This window comes from Leptonychotes weddellii, chromosome 5, assembly GCF_054177405.1.
Source record: "Leptonychotes weddellii isolate Sample4059 chromosome 5, ASM5417740v2, whole genome shotgun sequence".
Taxonomy (NCBI): Eukaryota; Metazoa; Chordata; class Mammalia; order Carnivora; family Phocidae; genus Leptonychotes; species Leptonychotes weddellii.
In genome coordinates this window covers 153,064,393-153,086,078 of record NC_138373.1, presented here as the reverse complement: position 1 = coordinate 153,086,078, position 21,686 = coordinate 153,064,393, and the positions used below count along the sequence as shown (strand labels likewise).

Genomic DNA, 21,686 nt, shown 5'->3' with positions numbered 1-21,686 from the left:
GGGAGAGGGAGAAGGAGGCTTCCCACTGAGCAGGGAAGCGTGATGCAGGGCTTGATCCCAGTACCCTGGGATCATGACCTGAGCCAAAGGCAGATGCTTAACTACTGAGGCACCCAGGTGCCCCAACAAAATAATTTTAAAAACCAGCAGAATAAAATATTTGTATATGGATTAAAACAAGGCATGCAAATTAACAGAAAGACCTGTATTTTTGGATTCTAGCTTAATGTTTTAAAAGTGAATTTTAGAATTTTTAAAAAAGATTTTATTTGACACACAGAGAGAGAAAGAAAGTGAGCGCATATAAGCAGGGGGGGTGGCAGAGGGAGGAGGAGCAGACCCCCAATAAGAAGGGAGCCTGACATGGGGCTCGATCCCAGGACCCCAGGATCATGACCTGAGCCGAAGACAGATGCTTAACAGACTGAGCCACCCAGGTGCCCCGAAAAGTGAATTTTAGTTCTCTCTCTCAATTCAAAACTAATTTTAGAGACAGTAACTTTGAAAATATGATACAATCATTGCAAAGACAAAAACTTGCTATAATTCACAAAGAAAAAGTCTAGAAAAAATAGTAATGTCTCACCCAGATGGCCAGATGATTTCATGATGAAGGACACAGATCTGATGCATCTTTCTTCCACACTCTGTACATTCAACAAACCTGGAATGAAAAGCCAAAAAGTCAAGATTAGAACCAAAACTTTAACCAAATCAAAACTTTCCAACATTTCCCCTGATTCCGGACAATTTAAGACAGCCAAGATCACATCCAAAGAATTGAATTGTTTTTAAAAAGCTCTTCAGTATTACAGGCAGAGGAAAATTCAAAAGCAATTAAGTCACTGAATGTTACAATTTTATTTTTATTTGAGAGTGCACGACACAGAACTTAAGCAGACTCCCTGCTGAGTGTGGAGCCCAATCACATGACCCCAAGATGATGACCTGAGCTGAAACCAAGAGTCAGACGCTTAACCAACTGCATCGCCCAGGCACATCAAAAATTTTATTTTTAAAAGATTTTAAGTAATTTCTACACCTAACATGGGGCTCAAACTTACAACCCTGAGATCAAGAGTCACATGCTCTACCTACTGAGACAGCCAGGTGCCCCTGGATGTGACAATTTTAAATGTGACTGCGGGTAGGCAGTAAAAAGTGAAAGATCACTTCCAAAGCAGTCTGATGCCATCTGGATGCCTGGGTGGCTCAGTTAAGTGTCTGCCTTCGGCACAGGTCATGATCCCAGGTCCTGGGATCGAGTCCCACATCGGGCTCCTTGCTCATTGGGGAGGCTGCTTCTCCCTCAGCCTGCCACTCCCCTTGCTTGTGCGCGTGCTCTCTCTCTCTCTCTCTGACAAGTAAATAAAATCTGTAACCAAGTCTGATGCCATCCTACCCATTCTAGGAGTGCCCAGAGTACTAGCACGGTTCAGTACTCTCTGAGTGGCCTCACTACAAAGTAGGGGAGTATGAAGATGTTTGAAAATGCACAGGACAGGGTGCCTGGGTGGCTAGGATGGTTAAGCATCTGCCTTCAGCTCAGGTCGTGATCCCAGGGTCTTGGGATTGAGCCCCACGTCCGGCTCCTGGCTCAGCGGGGAGCCTGCTTCTCCCTCTGCTTCTCCCCCTGCTCATGCTCTCTCTCTCTCTATCTCTGTGTCTTGAATGAATAAATAAAAGAAAATGCACAGGACAGGGATGCCTGGGTGGCTCAGTCGGTTAAGCATCTGCCTTTGGCTCAGGTCATGATCCCAGAGTCCTGGGATCAAGTCCCGCACTGGGCTCCTTGCTCAGCGAGGAGCCTGCTTCTCCCTCTGCCTGCCACTCCCCCTGCTTGTGCTTTCTCGCTCTCTAACAAGTAAAATCTTTAAAAAAAAAAAAAAAGAAAGAAAGAAAGAAAATGCACAGGACAACAGGAACGGAACACATGACACTCAGCAGAAGTAGGCTGGAGCTTCACTTCGGCCCAAACTATTTGGGGGATTTAGTGAAACGTAAATGAATATTAACTGTAATGCAGACTTCCAAATTTCTACCATGCATGTTGCACATATGTTGTGTAGATTTATCCTCAGATCGCACTGGCTATGCAAACAAAGAGAATGAAAGGAAGAGGGAATATCAAAGTATATGGACTATTCAAGTGGAACTACTTACAGTTCAGGATCCAGTGTGTCATTTTTTCTCTTGGAAAATTGTTCTTTATTTATTGTACTAAGGAGAAAAGAGGGACACAATGAGAAAATGCAATATGGAAAGATGAGCAATCTGACTACTATTCTAACCAAAGGAACAAATCTTGTAAAAGTGGATTATTTAAATCTTCTAAGAAGATACTGAAGATACATTAAACAGGTACATTCTGGGCTCCCAAAAAATGTACATTTACATAAAGGAATGCCTACATTTTTGGAAAGGACTTTATAATAAATCTATTTCCTCTTAGAGGAAATGGAGAACCCAGGAACTTATAAAATCTTGTCTACTACTCTTAGTATTAGGTTTTTATACCTTTTTTCTTTTTTAAAGATTTTATTTTTAAGTAATCTCTACACCCAATGCGGGGCTTGAACTCACCACCCCGAGGGTCAAATCTCTTGACTGAGACAGCCAGGTGCCCCCAGTATTTACACCTTTTAATATTTTAATGTTAGTGAGCTACGAAAAATGGATATATGTAAGGAGCTAAACCCCTATTTAAAATTAATATTCATTTCTCAGGGCAGTCTAGTCAAACATTTTATATTATTAAAAAAATCTCAATATTAAAAATACATATTTCACGTTACTTATCGTTACCCAGAAAAGTAATTTTAAAGGGTAAAAATTCTTTATAATATTCACTTTAAAACTTTCACATGGCCTCTCCCCAAATCTAGCACACCATATTGCTCACAGCCTTACAGAAGCTAACGTCTTAACCTTCTCTACCTAGAATAAACTTCAGGAGGCCCAACTTTGACTACTGTGATTCCTCCTCACAAAAATGAGGACATCTCCACATTTAAACTCTCTCCTACTCGGATTAGCCTAGAGATTATTCTCTAAATGGCCAAAGTCCTTGCTTCTCAAAGACTGTTCTGAAGACCAAAGGCATAGAAGGACCAGGAGCTTATCAGTAATGCAGACTCTCAGGCCCACTATAGACCTATAGAATTGGAAAGGGGTTTCTATGCCCTTTAGTCTAAGAGATTCACTGTCCTATGGTTTAGATATTATGGGAAGCCACTCAGCCGTACCAATGTTAAGGCTACCTTCCTTTCCTGCCATAGAAGGAACCTAGTTAGAGCTAGTCAGCCTGATTTATTTAGCCAAGGGTCAGAAAATCTCCTTAAGGTTCAAGGGGACCCAGCATCTACTCCCCAGACTAGCACCCAACTCTATTATATTATGCTGTAGTTCAATGGTGACTGAAGGAAAAATTAACCAGTTTTTCCTCAGAAGCCCTATTTTTTTATTAGTAGTGTAACAATTCCACACTTTTTGGAATGTTCTGAACTGCTTCTGTTTATTATAGGTTAAACCAGGAAAGAAGGAACTGAAGAATATTAAAAGCACACCAAATAGTTCTTTCTTCCTAAAACAGTACACACTTGAAACAGTGTCTAACTACATCTTAGCAATCAGGAGAGCTATTAGCCGATTTAGGCTATGTTCGAAAATTTGTCCTGGCATTCACCACACACGGTAACAGCTTGAGAGACTGCAAAAGCCCAACCAAGTCTCTTCTAGGCCACTCTAATAAGTGCCTAAACCCGTAATGTGAAATGAATGATTCTCAATGATTATAGTGATTTAGGATTGATAACCTACATGAGAAGCTGTAAGGGAGTTATTTGTTCAATTCCCCTTCAACTTAAAAGTTAGTAACGAAGTCCCCTTGCACTACAGCCTGTCAATTTTTAGGAGAGAAGCTGTTTCCTTATAGAAGAAGTATCTAAAATGAACATCCAGTCCAGTGTTGATATATTTCCCAGATCAGTGTTGACAAAACTTTTTGCTGTGACAGAAATGTTCTCTGCCAACATGGCAGCCACTACCCAAAGATGTCTACTGAGCATTTGAAATGTGAATTTTTAACTTTATTTCCTTTAATTAATTTGTAAATAGCCAACTGTGGCTAATGGCTACTATACTGGCCGTGTAACCCAAGACCACCTAGCAGCTTAAGGATAATCACTTGACAACAAACCAAGACAGCACTTTCCAAAATAATGCAGTTACTTACGTTTGAGGCTGGGAAGGGTCATCCCCCAAAGAAACGCTCTCCCCTTGGATTTCATTGAAACACTTCTCACAGAAATGATACCTGTCGGCAAGAAGGCCATACTGGGGTGAACTGTTCCGTTCACACAACACAGCCCAAGCCAAGCAACGAAGCCACCAATCACAGCAGGCCAAGGAGGGGGACGGGAGCAGAGAGCAGGTCATCAACGGCGACAAGGACATTCAATGATGCAGATTTATGGGCCCCACAGTTTGGGTTTTTTTTTGGTTTGTTTTTTGTTTTTTTGTTTTTTGTTTTTTGCAATCAAAGCCAAGTGCAGACAACGACAAGCATGAGGGAGAAAAAAAAACACAAAACAAACGAAGAAATGAGGGATTGCAGGACAACAAAAAACATAAAAGCAAGACAAGACAACACAAAGCAGAAAGCCAAGGCAAAGCACAGATTAGCATTAAATATCTCAAATGGGATCACAAGTAGCAAATGATTTCAGCAAATAAAACAAAAAAGTTTCACTTACACAGACCTACATTCTTTCATTTTAGTAATTAATGCTACTTGATGCAAATAATCAAAAGGAGGGAGGATAAATATACTGGAGAGAGAAGAATTGCTACTCTATTACTGAAACATAGCAATCAACACACTTCTCCCCACTTCCACAACAAAATAAGTAACAAATAAAAATCCACTATGGATCTAGAACCAGGAAGCAATCACCTAAAAACAACCCTGAATTGAAAAAAAACCCACAAAATTTCTTTTTGATCCCAAGGAAGCCACATCAGTTAAAATTTTTTTGTTTTTGTTTTCAATGAAAAAATCTGCACAAGTGCTTAAATACTGATTGTAGCCATCAACTGATACAGCTGAAAAGGCAAAAAGAAAGGCAGTGGTGCGAGCAGGCACATGATTACATGTTCCTTAGGTACAAAGATTACAAACACTGCACACCGATGTTAAAAATCCAAAAAACGGTATGTCAAGACTGCAGCATGAGCAAAGTTTCATGCAAGCTGTTTGTTGTTTTTTTTTTTAAACGTAAGTGCTTTTAACAACTTGATTCAGTTTTCCTAGGTATTAACAGTGAAAAACTGTGGATTCTAATGATTACAACAAAGCATTAGGAGAGTGCACCTAACTTTTTGTAAACAAAACAAAAAGTTTAAGTGACTTTTTCAAAGCTAGAAATGCAACTGTAGCACACAAGTTCAGCAAGAACCACCACCATGGGCTTGGTTTTATTAAAGAAATTAACTGCCCAGCCTTGTTATGACTGTCTCAGACCCCCAAATAAACATCCTACACAAGTTATATTGTAGGCTGATGACTGAAAATAGGAGACAGATTATGCTTAAGATAGATTAATGAATGCCATCTGTGTGATTACAGCCGTTGTTTGGCCAGGAGAAAATAAGGCAGAGATCCCTAATTTATTAGAACTCTACCACCCACTGGTACAGACCTATTTTTTGGAGATGCTCCTTTTTATTTGCTTAACAGAGGCAAAGGAAAAAACTCTGAAATCCTCTGTTTTCATATGCTCTGAGAAGAACAACTTAGTGATAGGCTGTACACAAAAAGGAAACATTTCCCAAAAGATAACAGCTGGCTAACAAATTTCTGGCTAAAAGTTTTCTGGAGAGTTTTTGGGAAGGAGATAGACTGCAGCAATTTCAGGGACAAGAAAAGACTAATTCGTTTAAAAATTTTCTCAGTTTGCCTCAGGCTGCGTGGTAAGCTGTGAAAAGAAAGGGCAATGAGAAGTGGGGGCTGGGATGGAGTCCCATCTATGCCACCAACTCACAAGAAGTTGTTTAACCTCTCAAGGACTTGGGCTCCTGCCTTATAAAAATAAGGGGCCAGACAACTGACACAAGGCTACTTTCTGCTAGAAAACTCTACTGATTCTTCAAACAAAGGCAGAATGCTAAGACCAGAACTTGTGCTGTACAGTTGTTTTCAAGCAAGGTACACATGAACCATGAATGTATGTGTGCTGGTCCATCCGCATGCAGTCCCTGGACACACGGATACGTGGACCATGGTCCTCCACACACAGTCGAGCTTACCTGTTCTGGTAACTGTAGTAAGTGGCATCACGAGGGATTGTGCATAACTGTTTGCCATAGCAACAGAGTGTCTGTGGAGAGAACTCCAACTGCAATAGAAACCATTTGTTAAATAGTACACAGGCCTGAAAGACAAGCTAGAATATTCATAATGGCAGATCAGAAACGAAAGTCACTGAATTCTTAAGTTCTCATTTATATAATGGGCTAATTCAGTTTCCAAGAGCACACACGGAACTAAAACCATTCTAGTATACTGTAGCAGTCCCACTTATCCACAGGCAAAGACCACACTAGTGGATGCCTAAGATCGTGAATAGTACCAAACCCTATATGTAATATGTTCTTTCCTATACATACATACCTATAATGAAGTTAACTTATATAAATTAAGCACAGTTAAGAGATTAATAACGAATAATAAAATAGAACAACAATAACAACATACTATAAACAAAGTTATGTGATTGTGGTCTCTCTCAAAATATCTTACTGTACTGTACCCACCCTCTTGTGATGCTATGATGCCTAGGTGATAAGATGAAGTGAAGTCAATGATGTAGGTATTCCAATGTAGCACAACAAAGGCCACTACTGACCTCTTGCTAGTGTGTCAGAAGGTGGAGCATCTGTTTCTGGACCGTGGTTGGCGGAAACCAGGGGAAGGAAACCCACAGATAAGGAGGGACTACAGTACTGTATTAGCTCACCACTCTGAGGTAAGCTTAGCAGTCATGTCCTTCAACCACTCAGCAAAAAACTCAACAGGATAAGATGAGCTCCATGTGAATTGGTATGCATGGGAAAACCAGCACATGCCAGGCACTGTGCACCCACAGGTGAAAAAGATCCAAAGTCCTACTCCAGGTAAGTTTACAATCTGATGATGCAGGATTCTAATTAGTCAAGTTTTTAGTAATTCTTGTCCATGCAAAACTTTCTTACCTTTCTGCCACAACAATATCCAAGGCTTTGCATTACTGGGTCAATTTCTTGTTCAAAGACTTCAGACAGCTTGGAGCAGTATTTGTATACCCGAGATGTTTTCCGATTATACAACCAGGCATTGTTGAACATAAGCCAAATGTCATCCACATACTGCCAGGGCTCCTGATACTGTCCAGTGTCTAACTTCCTCTTGATGGTAGAAAGGTCCATGGGGCTCTTCACAATATCAAAGTAATCCTAGAAAGGTAAGTGACACCGAGAAACATTACCTCAAAGTCTCAGTATGTTTTAAGGTAGATGGTGTGTCCTATTATCATCATGAGAGTTTTCCAGAAAAACTGAGTCTTTGACCTGTTACGTCCAAGAAATTGACTGATGGCCATCACTTTTTTTTAAAGATTTATTCAATTTAGAGAGAGACAGCACATGAGCGAGTGTGTCAACTGGGGGGAGGGGAAGAGGGAGAGAGAATCCTCAAGCAGATTCCCCACTGAGCATGGAGCCTGACACACAGGGCTGGATTCCAGGACCCTGGGATCATGACCTGAGCTGAAATCAAGAGTCGGCTACTCAACCGACTGAGCCAGTCAGCCATCCCCATCACTTCTTTAAATTACTAGTCTACAGAGATATGAGGCAGCTCAGACAGCAGAAATAAGAGAGCTACTATGTAGACTTTCCACAGTAGGCTGGAAAGTAGGCTGATGATCTACTGAAACAACTCCAGATACTTTACCATAGTATATGTGCCATACATTTAATGACCAGTAAGTCAAACAACCTTAACATTTTAGTACTAAAAACGGCCTACTGATCAGAAAACTAAGCCCAGTGAACATCAGTGATCTAAGACCACAGAAAAATATAGGAAAAAAGAAGTTCCTAATGGAGTTTGCCTCTGTAAGCACTCCACTGCCTTATCCAATACCACTTAGAAGCTTCAAGTGAAGCCTGCCAGCAGCCTGGTGTAGAAAGGCAACTTTAGAAGCAGATGAAGCTAATTTGGTCTATCTTTTCTACGAAATAAATAAACGTATGACCCAGTAATCAAAATCCTAAACGTATGACCCAGTAATCAAACTCCTTGGTATATACCCCCAAAAAACAAAAACACCCACACAAAATTTTGTATATGAATGAATATTCACAGCAGCACTACCCTCAATAGCCAAAAAGTGTAAACAACTCAAAATGTCTATCAACTCACGAATGGGTAAACAAAATGTGATATAGCCATACAGAGAGATATTGCTGGGACACAAAAAGGAACAAAGTATAAGTTCATGCTATAATATGGATGAACCTTGAATGAAGTCAGTCATAAAAAACAACACATACTATTTAATTCCATTTAATGAAATGTCCAGAACAAACAAATCCATAGAGACAGAAGTAGACTAGTGGTTGGATGGGGGAAGGAAATAGGAGTGACTGCTTATGGACATGGGGTTTCTTCTTGGGGGTGGTGAAAATGATCCAAAATTGACTAGTGACAGTTGCACAATCCTATTAACACACAGAAATAATTGAATTGTACAGTTTAAATGGGTGTCTCGTATAATATGTGAATTATATCTGAATAAAGCTGTTAACATATTAAAAAAAATCAAAAGTACCACCACACACTTACAGGGATTCCAAGAAGTTGAGGGTCCACAGGTTGACGAAAGGGAAGGGATTCTGGATCCTGTCGGTAAAGTGCCTCCAAAGTTGGCATCAGCGCCTGTCGTAACTCTTCTGGTTTGAAAACTTAAGAGCACATTTAAAATTAGTTATCAATGAAGCAAAAGAAGAAAAAAACGCTTGAGCTGAAGCTATGAAAATATCTCACAAACCACAAAACACAAATCTGCCTACATTATCTCCATGAAGGTATCACTTAGGACACACTTCCTATTTCTAATTCCTGGTCTGCATCAGGTAGCACCTTTAAAACACCATGTCTAGTCAGCTTTAAACACCCTTCGTGGCTCAGCTAATTTTTCAGTCAGAAATTCAGTTAAGATAGTCTTGACCAGGGGCACCTGAGTGGCTCAGTCGTTAAGCGTCTGCTTTCGGCTCAGGTCATGATCTCAGGGTCCTGGGATCGAGCCCCGCATCGGGCTCCCTGCTCGGTGGGAAGCCTGCTCTCCCTCTTCCACTCCCCCTGCTTGTGTTCCCTCTCTCGTTGTGTCTCTATCAAATAAATAAATCTTAAAAAAAAAAAAAAAAGATAGTCTTGACCAAGTAGAAACAGAATCCTAAGCATTCCAAAAATTTATGAACAGACTTGTCAAAAAAACATTCCCAAAGATACTAGCAATGGGGAGAGGCAGGGGATGCTGTCAAACAAGAATAGAAAGAAGTCCTCATTAATGATAACAGTATTTAACAAAAGTCAGAAATTAGACCTGGTATTGTCAACACTAAAGGAATCTGAACCCCTGAAGGAAGAGTCCCTCATTAAATTTAGCTTGGTGTTTTAGAGCTGAGGAGGACGTATTTATTATCTTAATGGCAAATGTTAGATTTAAGTCTAAATAAAGAGAACTAAATTGTTACTGCCAATGGACTGAGTTGATAAAATTTCATCCCAGTATGTTCTTAATGTTTCCTAAAGGTTAGGAAAGATTTGCTGGTGTGATCCAAATGGAATTAATTTAAGCTATTACTTAAGAAGCTATTCATTAAGGGTCTAGTATTGAACTTTAAAATACTCTCAGCAGAGGCCTTGTTGTTTCTTCTATTTACAAATTAATTCTTATCTTCAGGAGGGGATATTTGTTAGTACTTTAGATATTTTTCACTTCATGGTGGGGGCGACCATGAAAAAAATGAACAAACAGAAGGGAGAGGATACTTTGTTTTTCATATCTGTTTGTACTCAAAAGAAACAAAATTTGAACAAACTTGTGAAATTAGATGTTTTAAAGACAGATTCCTAACAGGAAGATTGGGTTTCTTGCAGCCTCTATTAAAATAACATCTCAGTTATATAAACCTTATTTAAATAATTGTTTTAACCCCAACATGTTAAACTGCATTATATTAACGGAACACCTTTATACCATCTTTAGGAGCCAGCAGACTCCTCCCTTGAGAAAAGTCCTACCTCTGCCATAGAAGGGATCACTAAGAGCCATGAGAAGTTCTAGTCCTAAAGTAGTTAGTAAATCAATTTTTGTGAGAATTAACTAAAGAGAGTAACACTCTGTATTAAGCAGAGCTGCTTGCTCGGCTTGACTCATTAATATTTAAGAGTTGGTTGGGAGCAGAGACTCTGAATCAGCCTGCCTGGGTTCACTTACCAGCTGAGTAAGCTGGGGCAAGCTACTTAACCTTGCTGAGCCTCAGGTTTTCCCTGCCTGTAAAACAGGGATCAATAACTCAGAGTTGTTGTAAAGTTTTTAGACGAGACAATGCAGGTGGCACAATGCCTGGTGCCCAGGAGGTTAACAACAAACGGTACTATTCTCACTGCTATTATTTCCTGCATTTCAGTCAAGGATATGTAACAATTTTTCTCCTCTGAAAAAAAAATTTTGAGAAGTTATTAAACACCCAACCCTGAAGAAATGATGCGTGTGACTGACCCAATGACTGCAGGAAGGAAATGCACCTATAGAAAAGAAAAAGTCTTCCCTGGGAGCGCCTGGGTGGCTCAGTCGTTAAGCGTCTGCCTTCGGCTCAGGTTATGATCCCGGGGTCCTGGGATCGAGCCCCACGTCGGGCTCCCTGCTCCGCGGGAAGCCTGCTTCTCCCCCTCCCACTCCCCCTGCTTGTGTTCCCTCTGTCTCTCTGTCAAAATAAATAAATAAAATCTTTAAAAAAAAAAAAAAAGAAAAGAAAAAGTCTTCCCCAACATTAGTAATAACCCAGATACCAGGCCAAAAGGGCTCTAAGCTTAATGAAATCACACTAAAATCAATTTCAGAAACCCAAGAAGCTTGATCCCATTCTACTCAAAGTCTCCGGTTTTTTTCCCTGCCTCTAGGAACAGAGAGCCTAAGAGACCTACTCTTCTTCTTTGACTGTCCCGGGGCTGGAGATGACTGGGTAGCTGAAGTACTTGGCTGGTCTTCCTCCTCTTTTGTTTCAGTTTTTAATTCAGTGCCTCTCTCTTCTGTTTCTGTAGGTTCCATTTTACAGTCTTCTGCTTTAGTCTGAAAGACAAGGTAAATATTTTTAGTATTCCAAAGACTCGCCACCAGGAAGCAACAAGATCATTATCTTATTTACCCTGTCCTGGAGACCTATCCAAAGACCATTTCTCATGCGGAAATCAGTGAAATGAGACCTAATTATCAGAATGCTAAGTTGGGTTCCCAGACTGAGGCCCTAACCAATGGCAGTCCTTGCCCTGCTCTCACCTCTGGAATATCCTCTGGCTGAGTATCGGCTGGTTCTGGTGGATCCACTTCCATCTTTGCCTCCATTTTCACTTCCTGTGAAGGCTGCTTCTCAGGAATGGTCTGAGAATTCACTTCTGTGCTACTAGTGGATGGTGGGTTTGATACCTGCCCTTCAATGCTTACAGCTGGTTGGGAAAGCTGGGCAGAAAGAGGAAAACACACAAAAGTTTGCCAATTATACAACCACAGTTTAAGCTCCACAACAAGATGGCATGATTAACCACCTATCTGTAGACTCCTTATTCATTATATTCATTTATGATGCTTTCAGGTACTCGGCCTATTTCACTCCCTTGAAGTAAACCCTGCTTCAGAACAGAAGACTGAGGACTTGCAAATACTGGCTGGCTGGCTGGCTGGCTATACATGAGAGAGACACTCAATAGTTTCTGCACTAGCCGTCATTCTGTAGCAGTGTGTGAGGGCTGGGGTCTCAGAGATGACTTCCTCAGAGGAACTCACATTTACAGAGAAATCGAAAGAAATGAAGGAATTGACTAGTTATTTTGTTTTGTTTTTAACTTTCCAGTAGGAAAGGCTGCAAGTGTACAGAAAAAGTAGACAGCAAATAATGAACTCCCATACTGAGGGGCTGTTTTGAATCACCACATTCTAATGGGATAACGAGGAATCTCTCATTTTCCTAGGTCTTCCAATAAGAAACCTCATGAGTAGTTAGTATTTTCAGGAACTACCCTAATCAAAAGTTTCCTTTCTGAATTCTGCTGTTCTTGCCTAATCAGAGGGTGGGATGAACCAGTTGCTGACTTACAGTGTTTCATGAAGTAGCTATGATTCATGGGACTTCTCCGTTCACCAACATGACAGAGAACTAAAATATAAGTATCAGTGAGCAAGCAGAAAGTTCTGAGCCTTGACACAGAGAATTCTATCAGTAAGGATGCACTATTAGATGTGAACTTGGATTTCTGTTATGTACATAATGAGCCTCTCACAAGGAAGCTACGGACTGTTCCAGGCCCATACTTTTCTCATCTTAGGTCATGATCTTCTAACCTTGGCTAGGACCACAAAAATTCATAAATCTATGGTTTTGTTCATTCACTCTCAAATACTACAGTTCAGACTGTTTGAAAAAGATTCTTTAAATAAACAGAAAACGTCTGTTTAGTACACTAAACATACTACAGACTCTTCCCTCTTGTCACCCTGGTTATATTCCTTCAAGTCTCAGAACACAACACAAAACATACCATGGTCAACGTCAGACCTAAACAAAGTCTTTGAGCTCCCTCTATGCTAGGTACTATCCTGAGAAGAAAGAACAGGAAGAAAAGAAAGTCCTAATTCTAGTTTAACAGGGGAAACGACACAATAGAGAATAGAACCGGCATATAAATAATCTTAACACTACAGTACAATTTGCGAGGGTCTGCTGAAACCCAGATCTCTGCTTACTGGAGTCGAAGGCTGTGGGGGCAGCAGTGGCGCTGTCGGGGTGGGGGCAGATGCCGCGGCGCTCTGCTGTGAAAGAGGCTGCTGCTGCGGCTGCTCAGCGGAAGGAGCAGCAGGAAGCGAAGGCTGAACTGGAGGAGGAAGCTGCGTCGGCGGTGGTGTAGGTGTCTGCCTCGGAGGTGGATGGAGGGCCTGGGTCGGTGGCCCAGGTGGCATGGCTGGAGGTGTAGGAACAGGGGCTGGAATCGTTGCTGGTGGCTGCTGAGCCCCTATGCTTGGGGGAGTGTGGTGAGGCGTAGGGGTGCGACTAGGTACTGGAGAGGGCGAATTCTGATGCAGAGCTGACTGAGGGAGAGGGGGACAGTGAATGTGGCTCCCTTGAGACCCTGGAGGCATTATAGGAGAGTTCACAGGGCAGGAAGAACTGGACATTTGTGCCTGTTAAATGAGAAACATAAGATGACAATTGAGAACACAATAAAAGAAATATTTACACAGGCAGACTATATGCAATATGCTTCCATTTAAAAATGTGTCAAAAATCCTGTTACTGGGGGCATACCTTCAGATAATCCAATGTACTTAATTAAGGAAACTTCAAAAAAATTCACCAAAACAAAAACAACCCACACCAGAATGGCCTCAGCTGCTTCAGGGGCATGGGACAGTTGAGTACACAGTATTTTCTGCCTGGTGATGCTCTTTAGCCACAGTTCTTTCTTCTGCATTATAGTTCTAAGATTCCATTTTTTTTTTTTTAATTTTAGGCAATAGTTCATTTTATTTTTGTGTTTCTAATTAGTGGCAAATTACACAAGTTCAATACATTTTCCTAAGATTCCATTTTAAGAAGTGTTCGCTACTATAAAAAATGGTTACAACTATCAATTTAATCTCTTTCCTAGTTTGTAACAATTATAATTGCAGCACTGCTACTTCACAGAATAATCTCTTCATGTTCAGAATACCATATGTCCATAACTGCTCTTATTAAAAACTTAGAAACTGGGGCGCCTGGGTGGCTCAGTGGTTAGGTGTCTGCCTTCGGCTCGGGTCACGATCCCAGGGTCCTGGGATCGAGCCCCGCATCGGGCTCCCTGCTCAGCAGGAGGCCTGCTTCTCCCTCTCCCACTCCCCCTGCTTGTGTTCCCTCTCTGGCTGTGTCTCTCTCTGCCAAATAAATAAAATCTTTCAAAAAACAAAAACTTAAAACCATCTATTTTCACCCATTATTTGCTGCCACCCTTTCCTGTAAAAACCTAGATCAAGAGAAGTTTAGAGCATCACAAAAACAGGTGGAAAAAACCCATCTGTGAGACCTACTTGGGATACCGGTGCTTGCCCGCCAGACGGAGCCAAAGGCATATTCGTTACATTCATTCCCTGTGTTGAGAACTGAGTCTGGGGAAGGAACTGGCTCTGGTTGGAAGGCTGCTGCATGCGAGGCCCATAGCCCATAGGCTGCATAGGGGGGAAAAAAAACAAAAACAGAGCACCAATTGCTTCATTACGGTTATTCTACTACAGCCAGAATCACAACTGCTATGGCTCTGCTGAGGGGAAAGTGGGGTAGAAAAGGAAGAAAGTGTGCATGCAAAGATAATGGAGAACAGCCTTAAAGATGACCCAAGCCTACTCTAAAGCAATTACAGGAGGCTACTGACAAACCAATTCTCCTGATATACAAATGCACCTGACAAGGTACAAAGGTAACCGCTCTCTGCATACTGTTTGTTAAGTGACAGTGAATTACACCTTCACGAGGTCTGTGTTCATGTAATGATGTTGTAGTAGCACAAATCGTAAGACTCTGTAATAGGTACAATGAAAATCTTACAAAAGTTGTGGCTGAACTTGGTAGCACTCATGGTCCACAAATATTTGAGGATTGTTACATTTCTTTTTTTGGGGTGAGGGAGTGTTTAGAGTAGCTTTATTCATTAAAGTCAACAACTGGAAACAATCGCAATGTCCATCAATAATAAAGAATAAACACATTGTGTGGCACACTCACAAAATGGAATACTACTCAGCAAGAACAAATTACTGACATAAACAACAATGTAGATGAACATTAAAACCATTATACTGAGCCAAAAAGATCAGACACAAGAGTACATCTGAATAATTCCATTTATATGAAGTTGAAAAACAGGTAAGGCTAATCCATGGTGATAGGAAATCACGGCATCGGTTGTCTAAAGGAGACAGTGATTGAGTGGAAGGGGACATGAGGGGACTCTCTAGTGGAAATGTGCTTGAGGATTATTAAATTTCATTTCTAAAATTCCCTCAAACAAATATAGGCCTTTCATAGAGAAGGAATTATGGAAAAACAAAGGCCAAAAACCTCATAATCTAAGAAAGATATTTATCTTTTAAACATGGCAGTCTGGCGCTCAAGGACTAAAGGCACTATCTAATTCTGAAAGCGTAAGGGTTGGGGTTAACATGGAAAGGTGGATTGCCTTGAATTTGCATAACGAGCAGTGAGTGCTCAGAGTCCCTTTTCTCCCTCCAGTCTCTAGAACCAAGCAACTGCCCCTACATCACTCTTGCAAGAGATAGTTTCCTGTCTGGATAGGTTCTGTGTTTGATGCACATTATAAAAGAGACGCAACTATCAAAGTGTGCAGGCTACTAAATATTGACATTCCAGGGAAAGGTGACTGGCTGCTCTTATCAACTTTCTAGTATGAAGACCATGGGCTGTACTTGGAAATAAATCTTTTTTTTAGTGTTTATTTTATATAGATTATAATCAAGAGAGTTCTTAACTATATTGGATCCTCTAATACATATACTTCAGAAACTTGGTTTTTCATTTAAAGCTATAAACAGCTTTTATGCCACCATGTAAGTTGAAATTTTGCTTACAGAGCATTCCAATTTACAAATGTACCATAATTTAACCCTAACGAATCCCCTACTGTACATTCAGGATATGGCCTGTTTTTAAAAACAGAGTACATAATATAAGATCCTTAACATGAATTTTCTCCAAATTATATCCTTTTGGTACCTTAGTGATGAATTTTGTAGGATAAATTTCTAAATACAATTTGTTGGTAAAAGAGATGGATGAAAATTAGGGATTATAGCATTTACTGCCTAACTGTGGTATATGGTTTAGTTTTCTCCTACTCCACTTTAAAAAAAAAATAACTATTTATTCTCATCTCTAAAACACATATATAATCATTTATCAATAAGGGCCAAATACAACAGAATTACAGAAAAAAATCAACGTTAAAGGTTAATCACTTACAGTTAGCTATTTAAGCAACTGTTAAGATTTGTTGTTTACAAAGTAGAAACAAATAAAAAGGATTTTTAAATGTTAGGTAAAGGCCAAAATAATTACCCAAAGACGACACACTTACTGGGTTGAGAGTTCCAGGCTGAGCTAACTGTCCATGGTGCTGAAGAGGAGAGGTTTGCCGGGGTCCAATTGGGGGCTGGGGCATACTCATCTGGCCAAACTGATTCAAACCTGTAAGTACAAAATATTTCGTCTGAATACCTTCAATGGAGAACTAAAGAATGAATTCTGATTCTGTAACATTTTATCAGGACAAATAAAGGAACCTGCTCTCAACTGTGAATGAATTTGTTTTAATCACAGCAGCCACAGAAGGACACTGTTAATTAATTAACATATGTTCTCTGAATAAAATTTTATAATTTGGAATAAAACCCATCTTGACCAGTTGTTTTTATTTTATTATTTTTTAAAAGATTTCATTCATTTATTTGAGAGCGAGTGAGCACAAGTTGGGGGGGGGAGGGGGACAGATGGAGAGGCAGACTCTCGGCCAAGCAGGGAGCCCGACTCGGGGTTCAATCCCAGGATCTGGGATCATGACCTGAGCGTAAGGCAGACGCTTAACCGACTGAGACACCCAGGCGCCCCTGACCAGTTGTCTTTAAATGGATGCTTGATCATTTTGTATCTCTGCCACCTGACCTGCCACCCAACCTATGCTCTAATACCCTTTTCTTCCCTCCCTGGGCTCCAACTCCAAAATGTGTTCTGATTTCTCAAGTAGGTAATTATGATACATGTTGCTGGTCTGAGGCAGGAATCAAGGTGGCAAGAATAATCTTGTAGTACACCAGAGACTCGGTTTTAAAAAGCCATGGTTGGGGCACCTGGCTTGCATAGTTGATAGAGCATGGGATTCTTGATCTCAGGGTTGTGAGTTTAGTCCCATGTTGGGCATCGAGCTTACTTTAAAAAAAAAAAAAAAAGCCATGGTTAGATACATGGATTTCTTTTATAACTTACCAGGCTGTGGAGTTATCCGAGGCATCATCTGGTTTGGCACATTGCCACGGATCATAGATGGGTCAGGTAGAGGGCCATCTAGGGTGGAATAGAGAAATGGTTAGAAAATCATCTTTTTTTTTTTTAAAAAAGATTTTATCCATTTATTGTTGAGAGCGAGCGAGCAAGCATGCCTGAGCAGGGCGGAGGGGCAGAGGGAGAGGGAGAAGCAGACTCCTCACTGAGCAGGGAGCCCGACACAGGGTTCTGTCGCAGGACCCTGGGATCACGACCTGAGCTGAAGGCAGATGCTCAACAGACTTGAGCCACCCAGATGTCCCTAAAAAACCATCTTTTTTTTTTTTTTTTTAAAGATTTTATTTTACTTGACAGAGAGAGAGCGAGCACAAGCAGATGAAGAGGGAGAAGCAGGCTCCCCAACGAGGGACTCGATCCCAGGACCCTGGGACCATGACCTGAGCCGAAGGCAGACGCTCAACCTACTGAGCCACCTAGGCGCCCTAGAATACCATCTTTTAGCCAGTGGCCCTTCCATTAAAGAGAGAGAGTGGGAAAGAGAGAGGGAGAGAAAAGGAAAAAAAGAAAAAACCCTCACAAAATATCTTTAATAGTATCATGAAAAATTCAGCCTGAATCTCCAAAGAATAAAGCTATGAACTTAGGAACCTGAAGAAAACATTACTTCTGGTATATAAGAAAAGCCTCCAGGGGCACCGGGGTGGCTCAGTCGTTAAGCGTCTGCCTTCGGTTCAGGTCATGATCCCAGGGTCCTGGGATCGAGCCCTGCATCGGGCTTCCTGTTCCTCGGGAAGCCTGCTTCTCCCTCTCCCACTTCCCCTGCTTGTGTTCCGTCTCTCACTATCGGTCTCTCTCTCTCTCTCTCTCTGTCAAATAAATAAATAAATAAAATCTTAAGGGAAAAAAAGCCTCCAAATATAGTATAAACTTTACTTAATCTTTCAGTGTTGACAGGAAAATAATGTAAAATCTTAAATTAAAAAAAAGAGAGAAAGGCTACTATAGCATTTAATATGCTACTGTTTGACTAAACTGGATTCTTTGGTTGGTATGCAGCAGAATACCTCCAAGAGACAGCCACAGATTTTGTTCAGTGACCAAATTTGATGTGTACCCCCATGTGTTTTTATGCGCACAAACCATTTCACTGTGACCACTGACCTTAAATAATTCACTTATTATACTGCTCTATATACCAAGGACCTCTTAAATACAAAAGCAGAAATAATTAAAATGACATCAAAATATAAATACAGTTGACACTTGAACAACATTTGAACTCCGCAAGTCCACTTATGCAGGTTTTTTGGGGTAAATATATATTTCTTAGGAGTTTCTTAGTAACGTTTCTTCTCTCTAGCTTATTTTAAGAATACAGTATTTAACACCTATAACATGCAAATATGTGTTAACTGTTTATGCTATTCCTAAAGCTTGTCAACAGTAGGCTACTGATAATTAAATTTTGGGGGGAGTTGAAGTTTTTTGTGGATTTCTAACTGTGTTGAGGTCAGCGCCCCTAACTCCTGAGTTGTTCAAAGGGTCAAAAGTATGTAAGTTCTAATGGTTTTGTGGATTATCTGGACATCCTCTAGCACAGTGCTTTCCAACCTTTTCCACATCATGGTGCAGAGAAAATAATACTTCTCCAGCACTCTGGGAAAAGACAAGATGCTTGTAGTGACCCAACTCTGCCCTGGACACCCCACCAAACCGAAGTGCTGTGCATGCAATTCTCAGATGTGCTTGTGGCAGACTATGCTCTAAAGAGAAGGCTACCACACTTCAGACAACTCAAAATTCCCTGTCACTTCTGCAAGTGGGCTATACTAACAAAAATGATCACACAACTAAGCGGTTTAGTGCAATTCAAGTAACTAAATCCACCAGGATTCACCATTAATATTGTTCTTAATAAAATTAAAACACAGTCAAATTGAATACTGGATTCTAAACATTTATTCATACACTCTTATCCACAATTGTGCAAGATTTATAAAATTATGCATATAACCTATGTTCACTATATAAAAATTAGAGACCCTAAGACAGATAAAACCTATATAATCTTCCATATGTGTATTCATTACACTTTATGTAAAAGCAAGATTTTCACCTAATATATAAAAAACGTTTTTCCTGTCAATAATATGGATAGGTGTTGTAAGCTAAATGCCAGCAGGGACCAGGCAGTTAGTATCAACGAGTGGGAAAGACTAGACATCTGAAGCAACAGGGAAGGAACAGGGAGCGACTGGGATGAAGTGGGGAAGGCACAACTCTTCTAACAAGCAGTCACAACTCTAGATGGAGACTGTGGTACCCTTGGAGGAGAGAGGGCCAAATCTGCTAGATCCTTCCCCTCTTAAAGGAAACCAGAAATCCATATTCTAATGCAAAATCTTTTCAAATATATGAGACTAATCAAATGAAAAATCAAAAACCTAATTCTATTGCCCACATCTGGCCCTAATACCTTCATTTACAACTATGATGCACATGCTAGTTTTTTCTGGCTACATGGTATAAATGTGTCATAAAACCTACTGTTGGCCTATTAGGCAGGTCTTAAATTCTCTTATCATAAGGAATATCTGATGGACACTGAAGGAACATTTTGATAATTTTTAATTATTTACAAATTTTTAAAACATATATACACACACAGACACACACAAAACCATTAATTAAAATGCTTATCATTCACATTTAAATAAAATACTCTCAATGCAAAGTACACACATAGACTGGACAATCAAAAACCTTTTAAAACACAACATTAAATATATTCAAGTAAGCCTATCACCCCCACAAGAAACCAGTATTAACAGGTTAGTATTTATTTCTTCCAGAACTTCTTTTTTTTCTGGGAATTTGCCATATTAAATATTATACAGATAATACACATACTTGTCAACTTTCTCTTAATGTTTTTATGTTTGCAAAAAATTGAGTCAGCTCCTTATTCAAACTCATTAAAAATTAGGTTCATTTTCAGACTACACATATATGTTGTTTATATCCACTTATTATAAACACCTTTCTAGTCTAATACAAATACCTACCACAGCCACCCTCTGATTATATAATGCATGCCCTTTGGGGTGGGGGTGCTTTATAGAAATACAAAACTGAGAAAGTTCAAGTCTTCCATAATCCTTCCTTGTGCCCATAATCATTTTCTCATGCAAATATAAAAATGAGGTAGAAATAAATTCATACTGAACTTGACAGATTATATTAAATGAGTATAAAAACTGTGTTTTCCAAATTTCCCATTGCGTTTGTCTATCTTTTTAAAAACTGAGATATAACCGACATGACAATGTATTAGTTTCAGGTGTACCCGATTCAGTATTTGTGTATATTGCAAAAGGACCACCACAGTAAGTCTACCCCACACCCACTACCATACAGAGCAACAAGGGTTTTTTTTGTGATGAGAACTTTTAAGATCTACCCTTCTGGCAAGTTTCAAATGTCTAATACAGTATTATTAACTATAGTCATCGTGCGGTACATTACACATCCTCAGGACTTAATTATAAGTGGAGGTTTGTACCTTTTGATCTTCCCCCATTTCACCCACCCCATCCATACTGCTGTCCCCACCCTGCCTCTTGCAACCACCAAACTGTTCTCTGTATCTATGAGCTCATTTTTTTAAAATAAAGATGCCAATCTAAGGGAGATCATATGGTAGTTCTGACTTATTTCACTTAGCACAGTGCCCTCAAGGCCTATCCATGTCGCAAATGACAAGACTTCCTTTTTTTATGACTAAGTAGTATTTGTGGGTGCGTGCATGTGTGCACACACACACATTTTCTTGACCCACTGATGGACATATCTTGTCTATTGTAAATAATGCTGCAATGAACATGAGGGTGCATGTATGTTTATCTTAACTAGTTTCTTCCTTATGGTACACTTCGGGCTTTTTACCTAGTCAAATCTTCATGGTTTGGTTTTATTTTCTGGATATTTCCTCATGTACTTTTTTTTTTTTTAAAGATTTTATTTATTTATTCATGAGAGACAGAGAGACAGAGAGAGAGAGGCAGAGGGAGAAGCAAGCTCCCAAGGAGCAGGGAGCCCGATGCGGGACTCGATCCCAGGACCCTGGGATCATGACCTGAGCCGAAGGCAGACGCTTAACCATCTGAGCCACCCAGGCGCCCTGTACTTTTATGTTAAGACAGTGATGAGCTAGGTTTGGTTGTGCAATTCAGCTTTTTCTTTCAAGAAAACTTTCTTTTAGGGCGCCTGGGTGGCTCAGTTGGTTAAGCGACTGCTTTCGGCTCAGGTCATGATCCTGG

General features: G+C 40.3%; 1 protein-coding gene across 1 annotated transcript in view; it reads right to left on the bottom strand.

Annotated features, from left to right (window-relative positions):
- The window catches only part of EP300 (EP300 lysine acetyltransferase), an 84,941-nt gene that overhangs the window by 12,956 nt on the left and 50,299 nt on the right, over window positions 1–21,686 (bottom strand). Inside the window, exons 11-22 of the mRNA XM_006729920.3 lie at window positions 17,350–17,427; window positions 16,445–16,554; window positions 14,385–14,522; window positions 13,065–13,499; window positions 11,604–11,783; window positions 11,252–11,396; window positions 8,885–9,003; window positions 7,252–7,491; window positions 6,307–6,395; window positions 4,235–4,315; window positions 2,164–2,220; window positions 587–664 (exon numbers count right to left, since the gene is read on the bottom strand). Coding sequence (XP_006729983.2) covers window positions 587–664; window positions 2,164–2,220; window positions 4,235–4,315; window positions 6,307–6,395; window positions 7,252–7,491; window positions 8,885–9,003; window positions 11,252–11,396; window positions 11,604–11,783; window positions 13,065–13,499; window positions 14,385–14,522; window positions 16,445–16,554; window positions 17,350–17,427 — 1,750 coding nt within the window. The remainder of the gene's footprint in view (window positions 1–586; window positions 665–2,163; window positions 2,221–4,234; window positions 4,316–6,306; window positions 6,396–7,251; window positions 7,492–8,884; window positions 9,004–11,251; window positions 11,397–11,603; window positions 11,784–13,064; window positions 13,500–14,384; window positions 14,523–16,444; window positions 16,555–17,349; window positions 17,428–21,686) is intronic.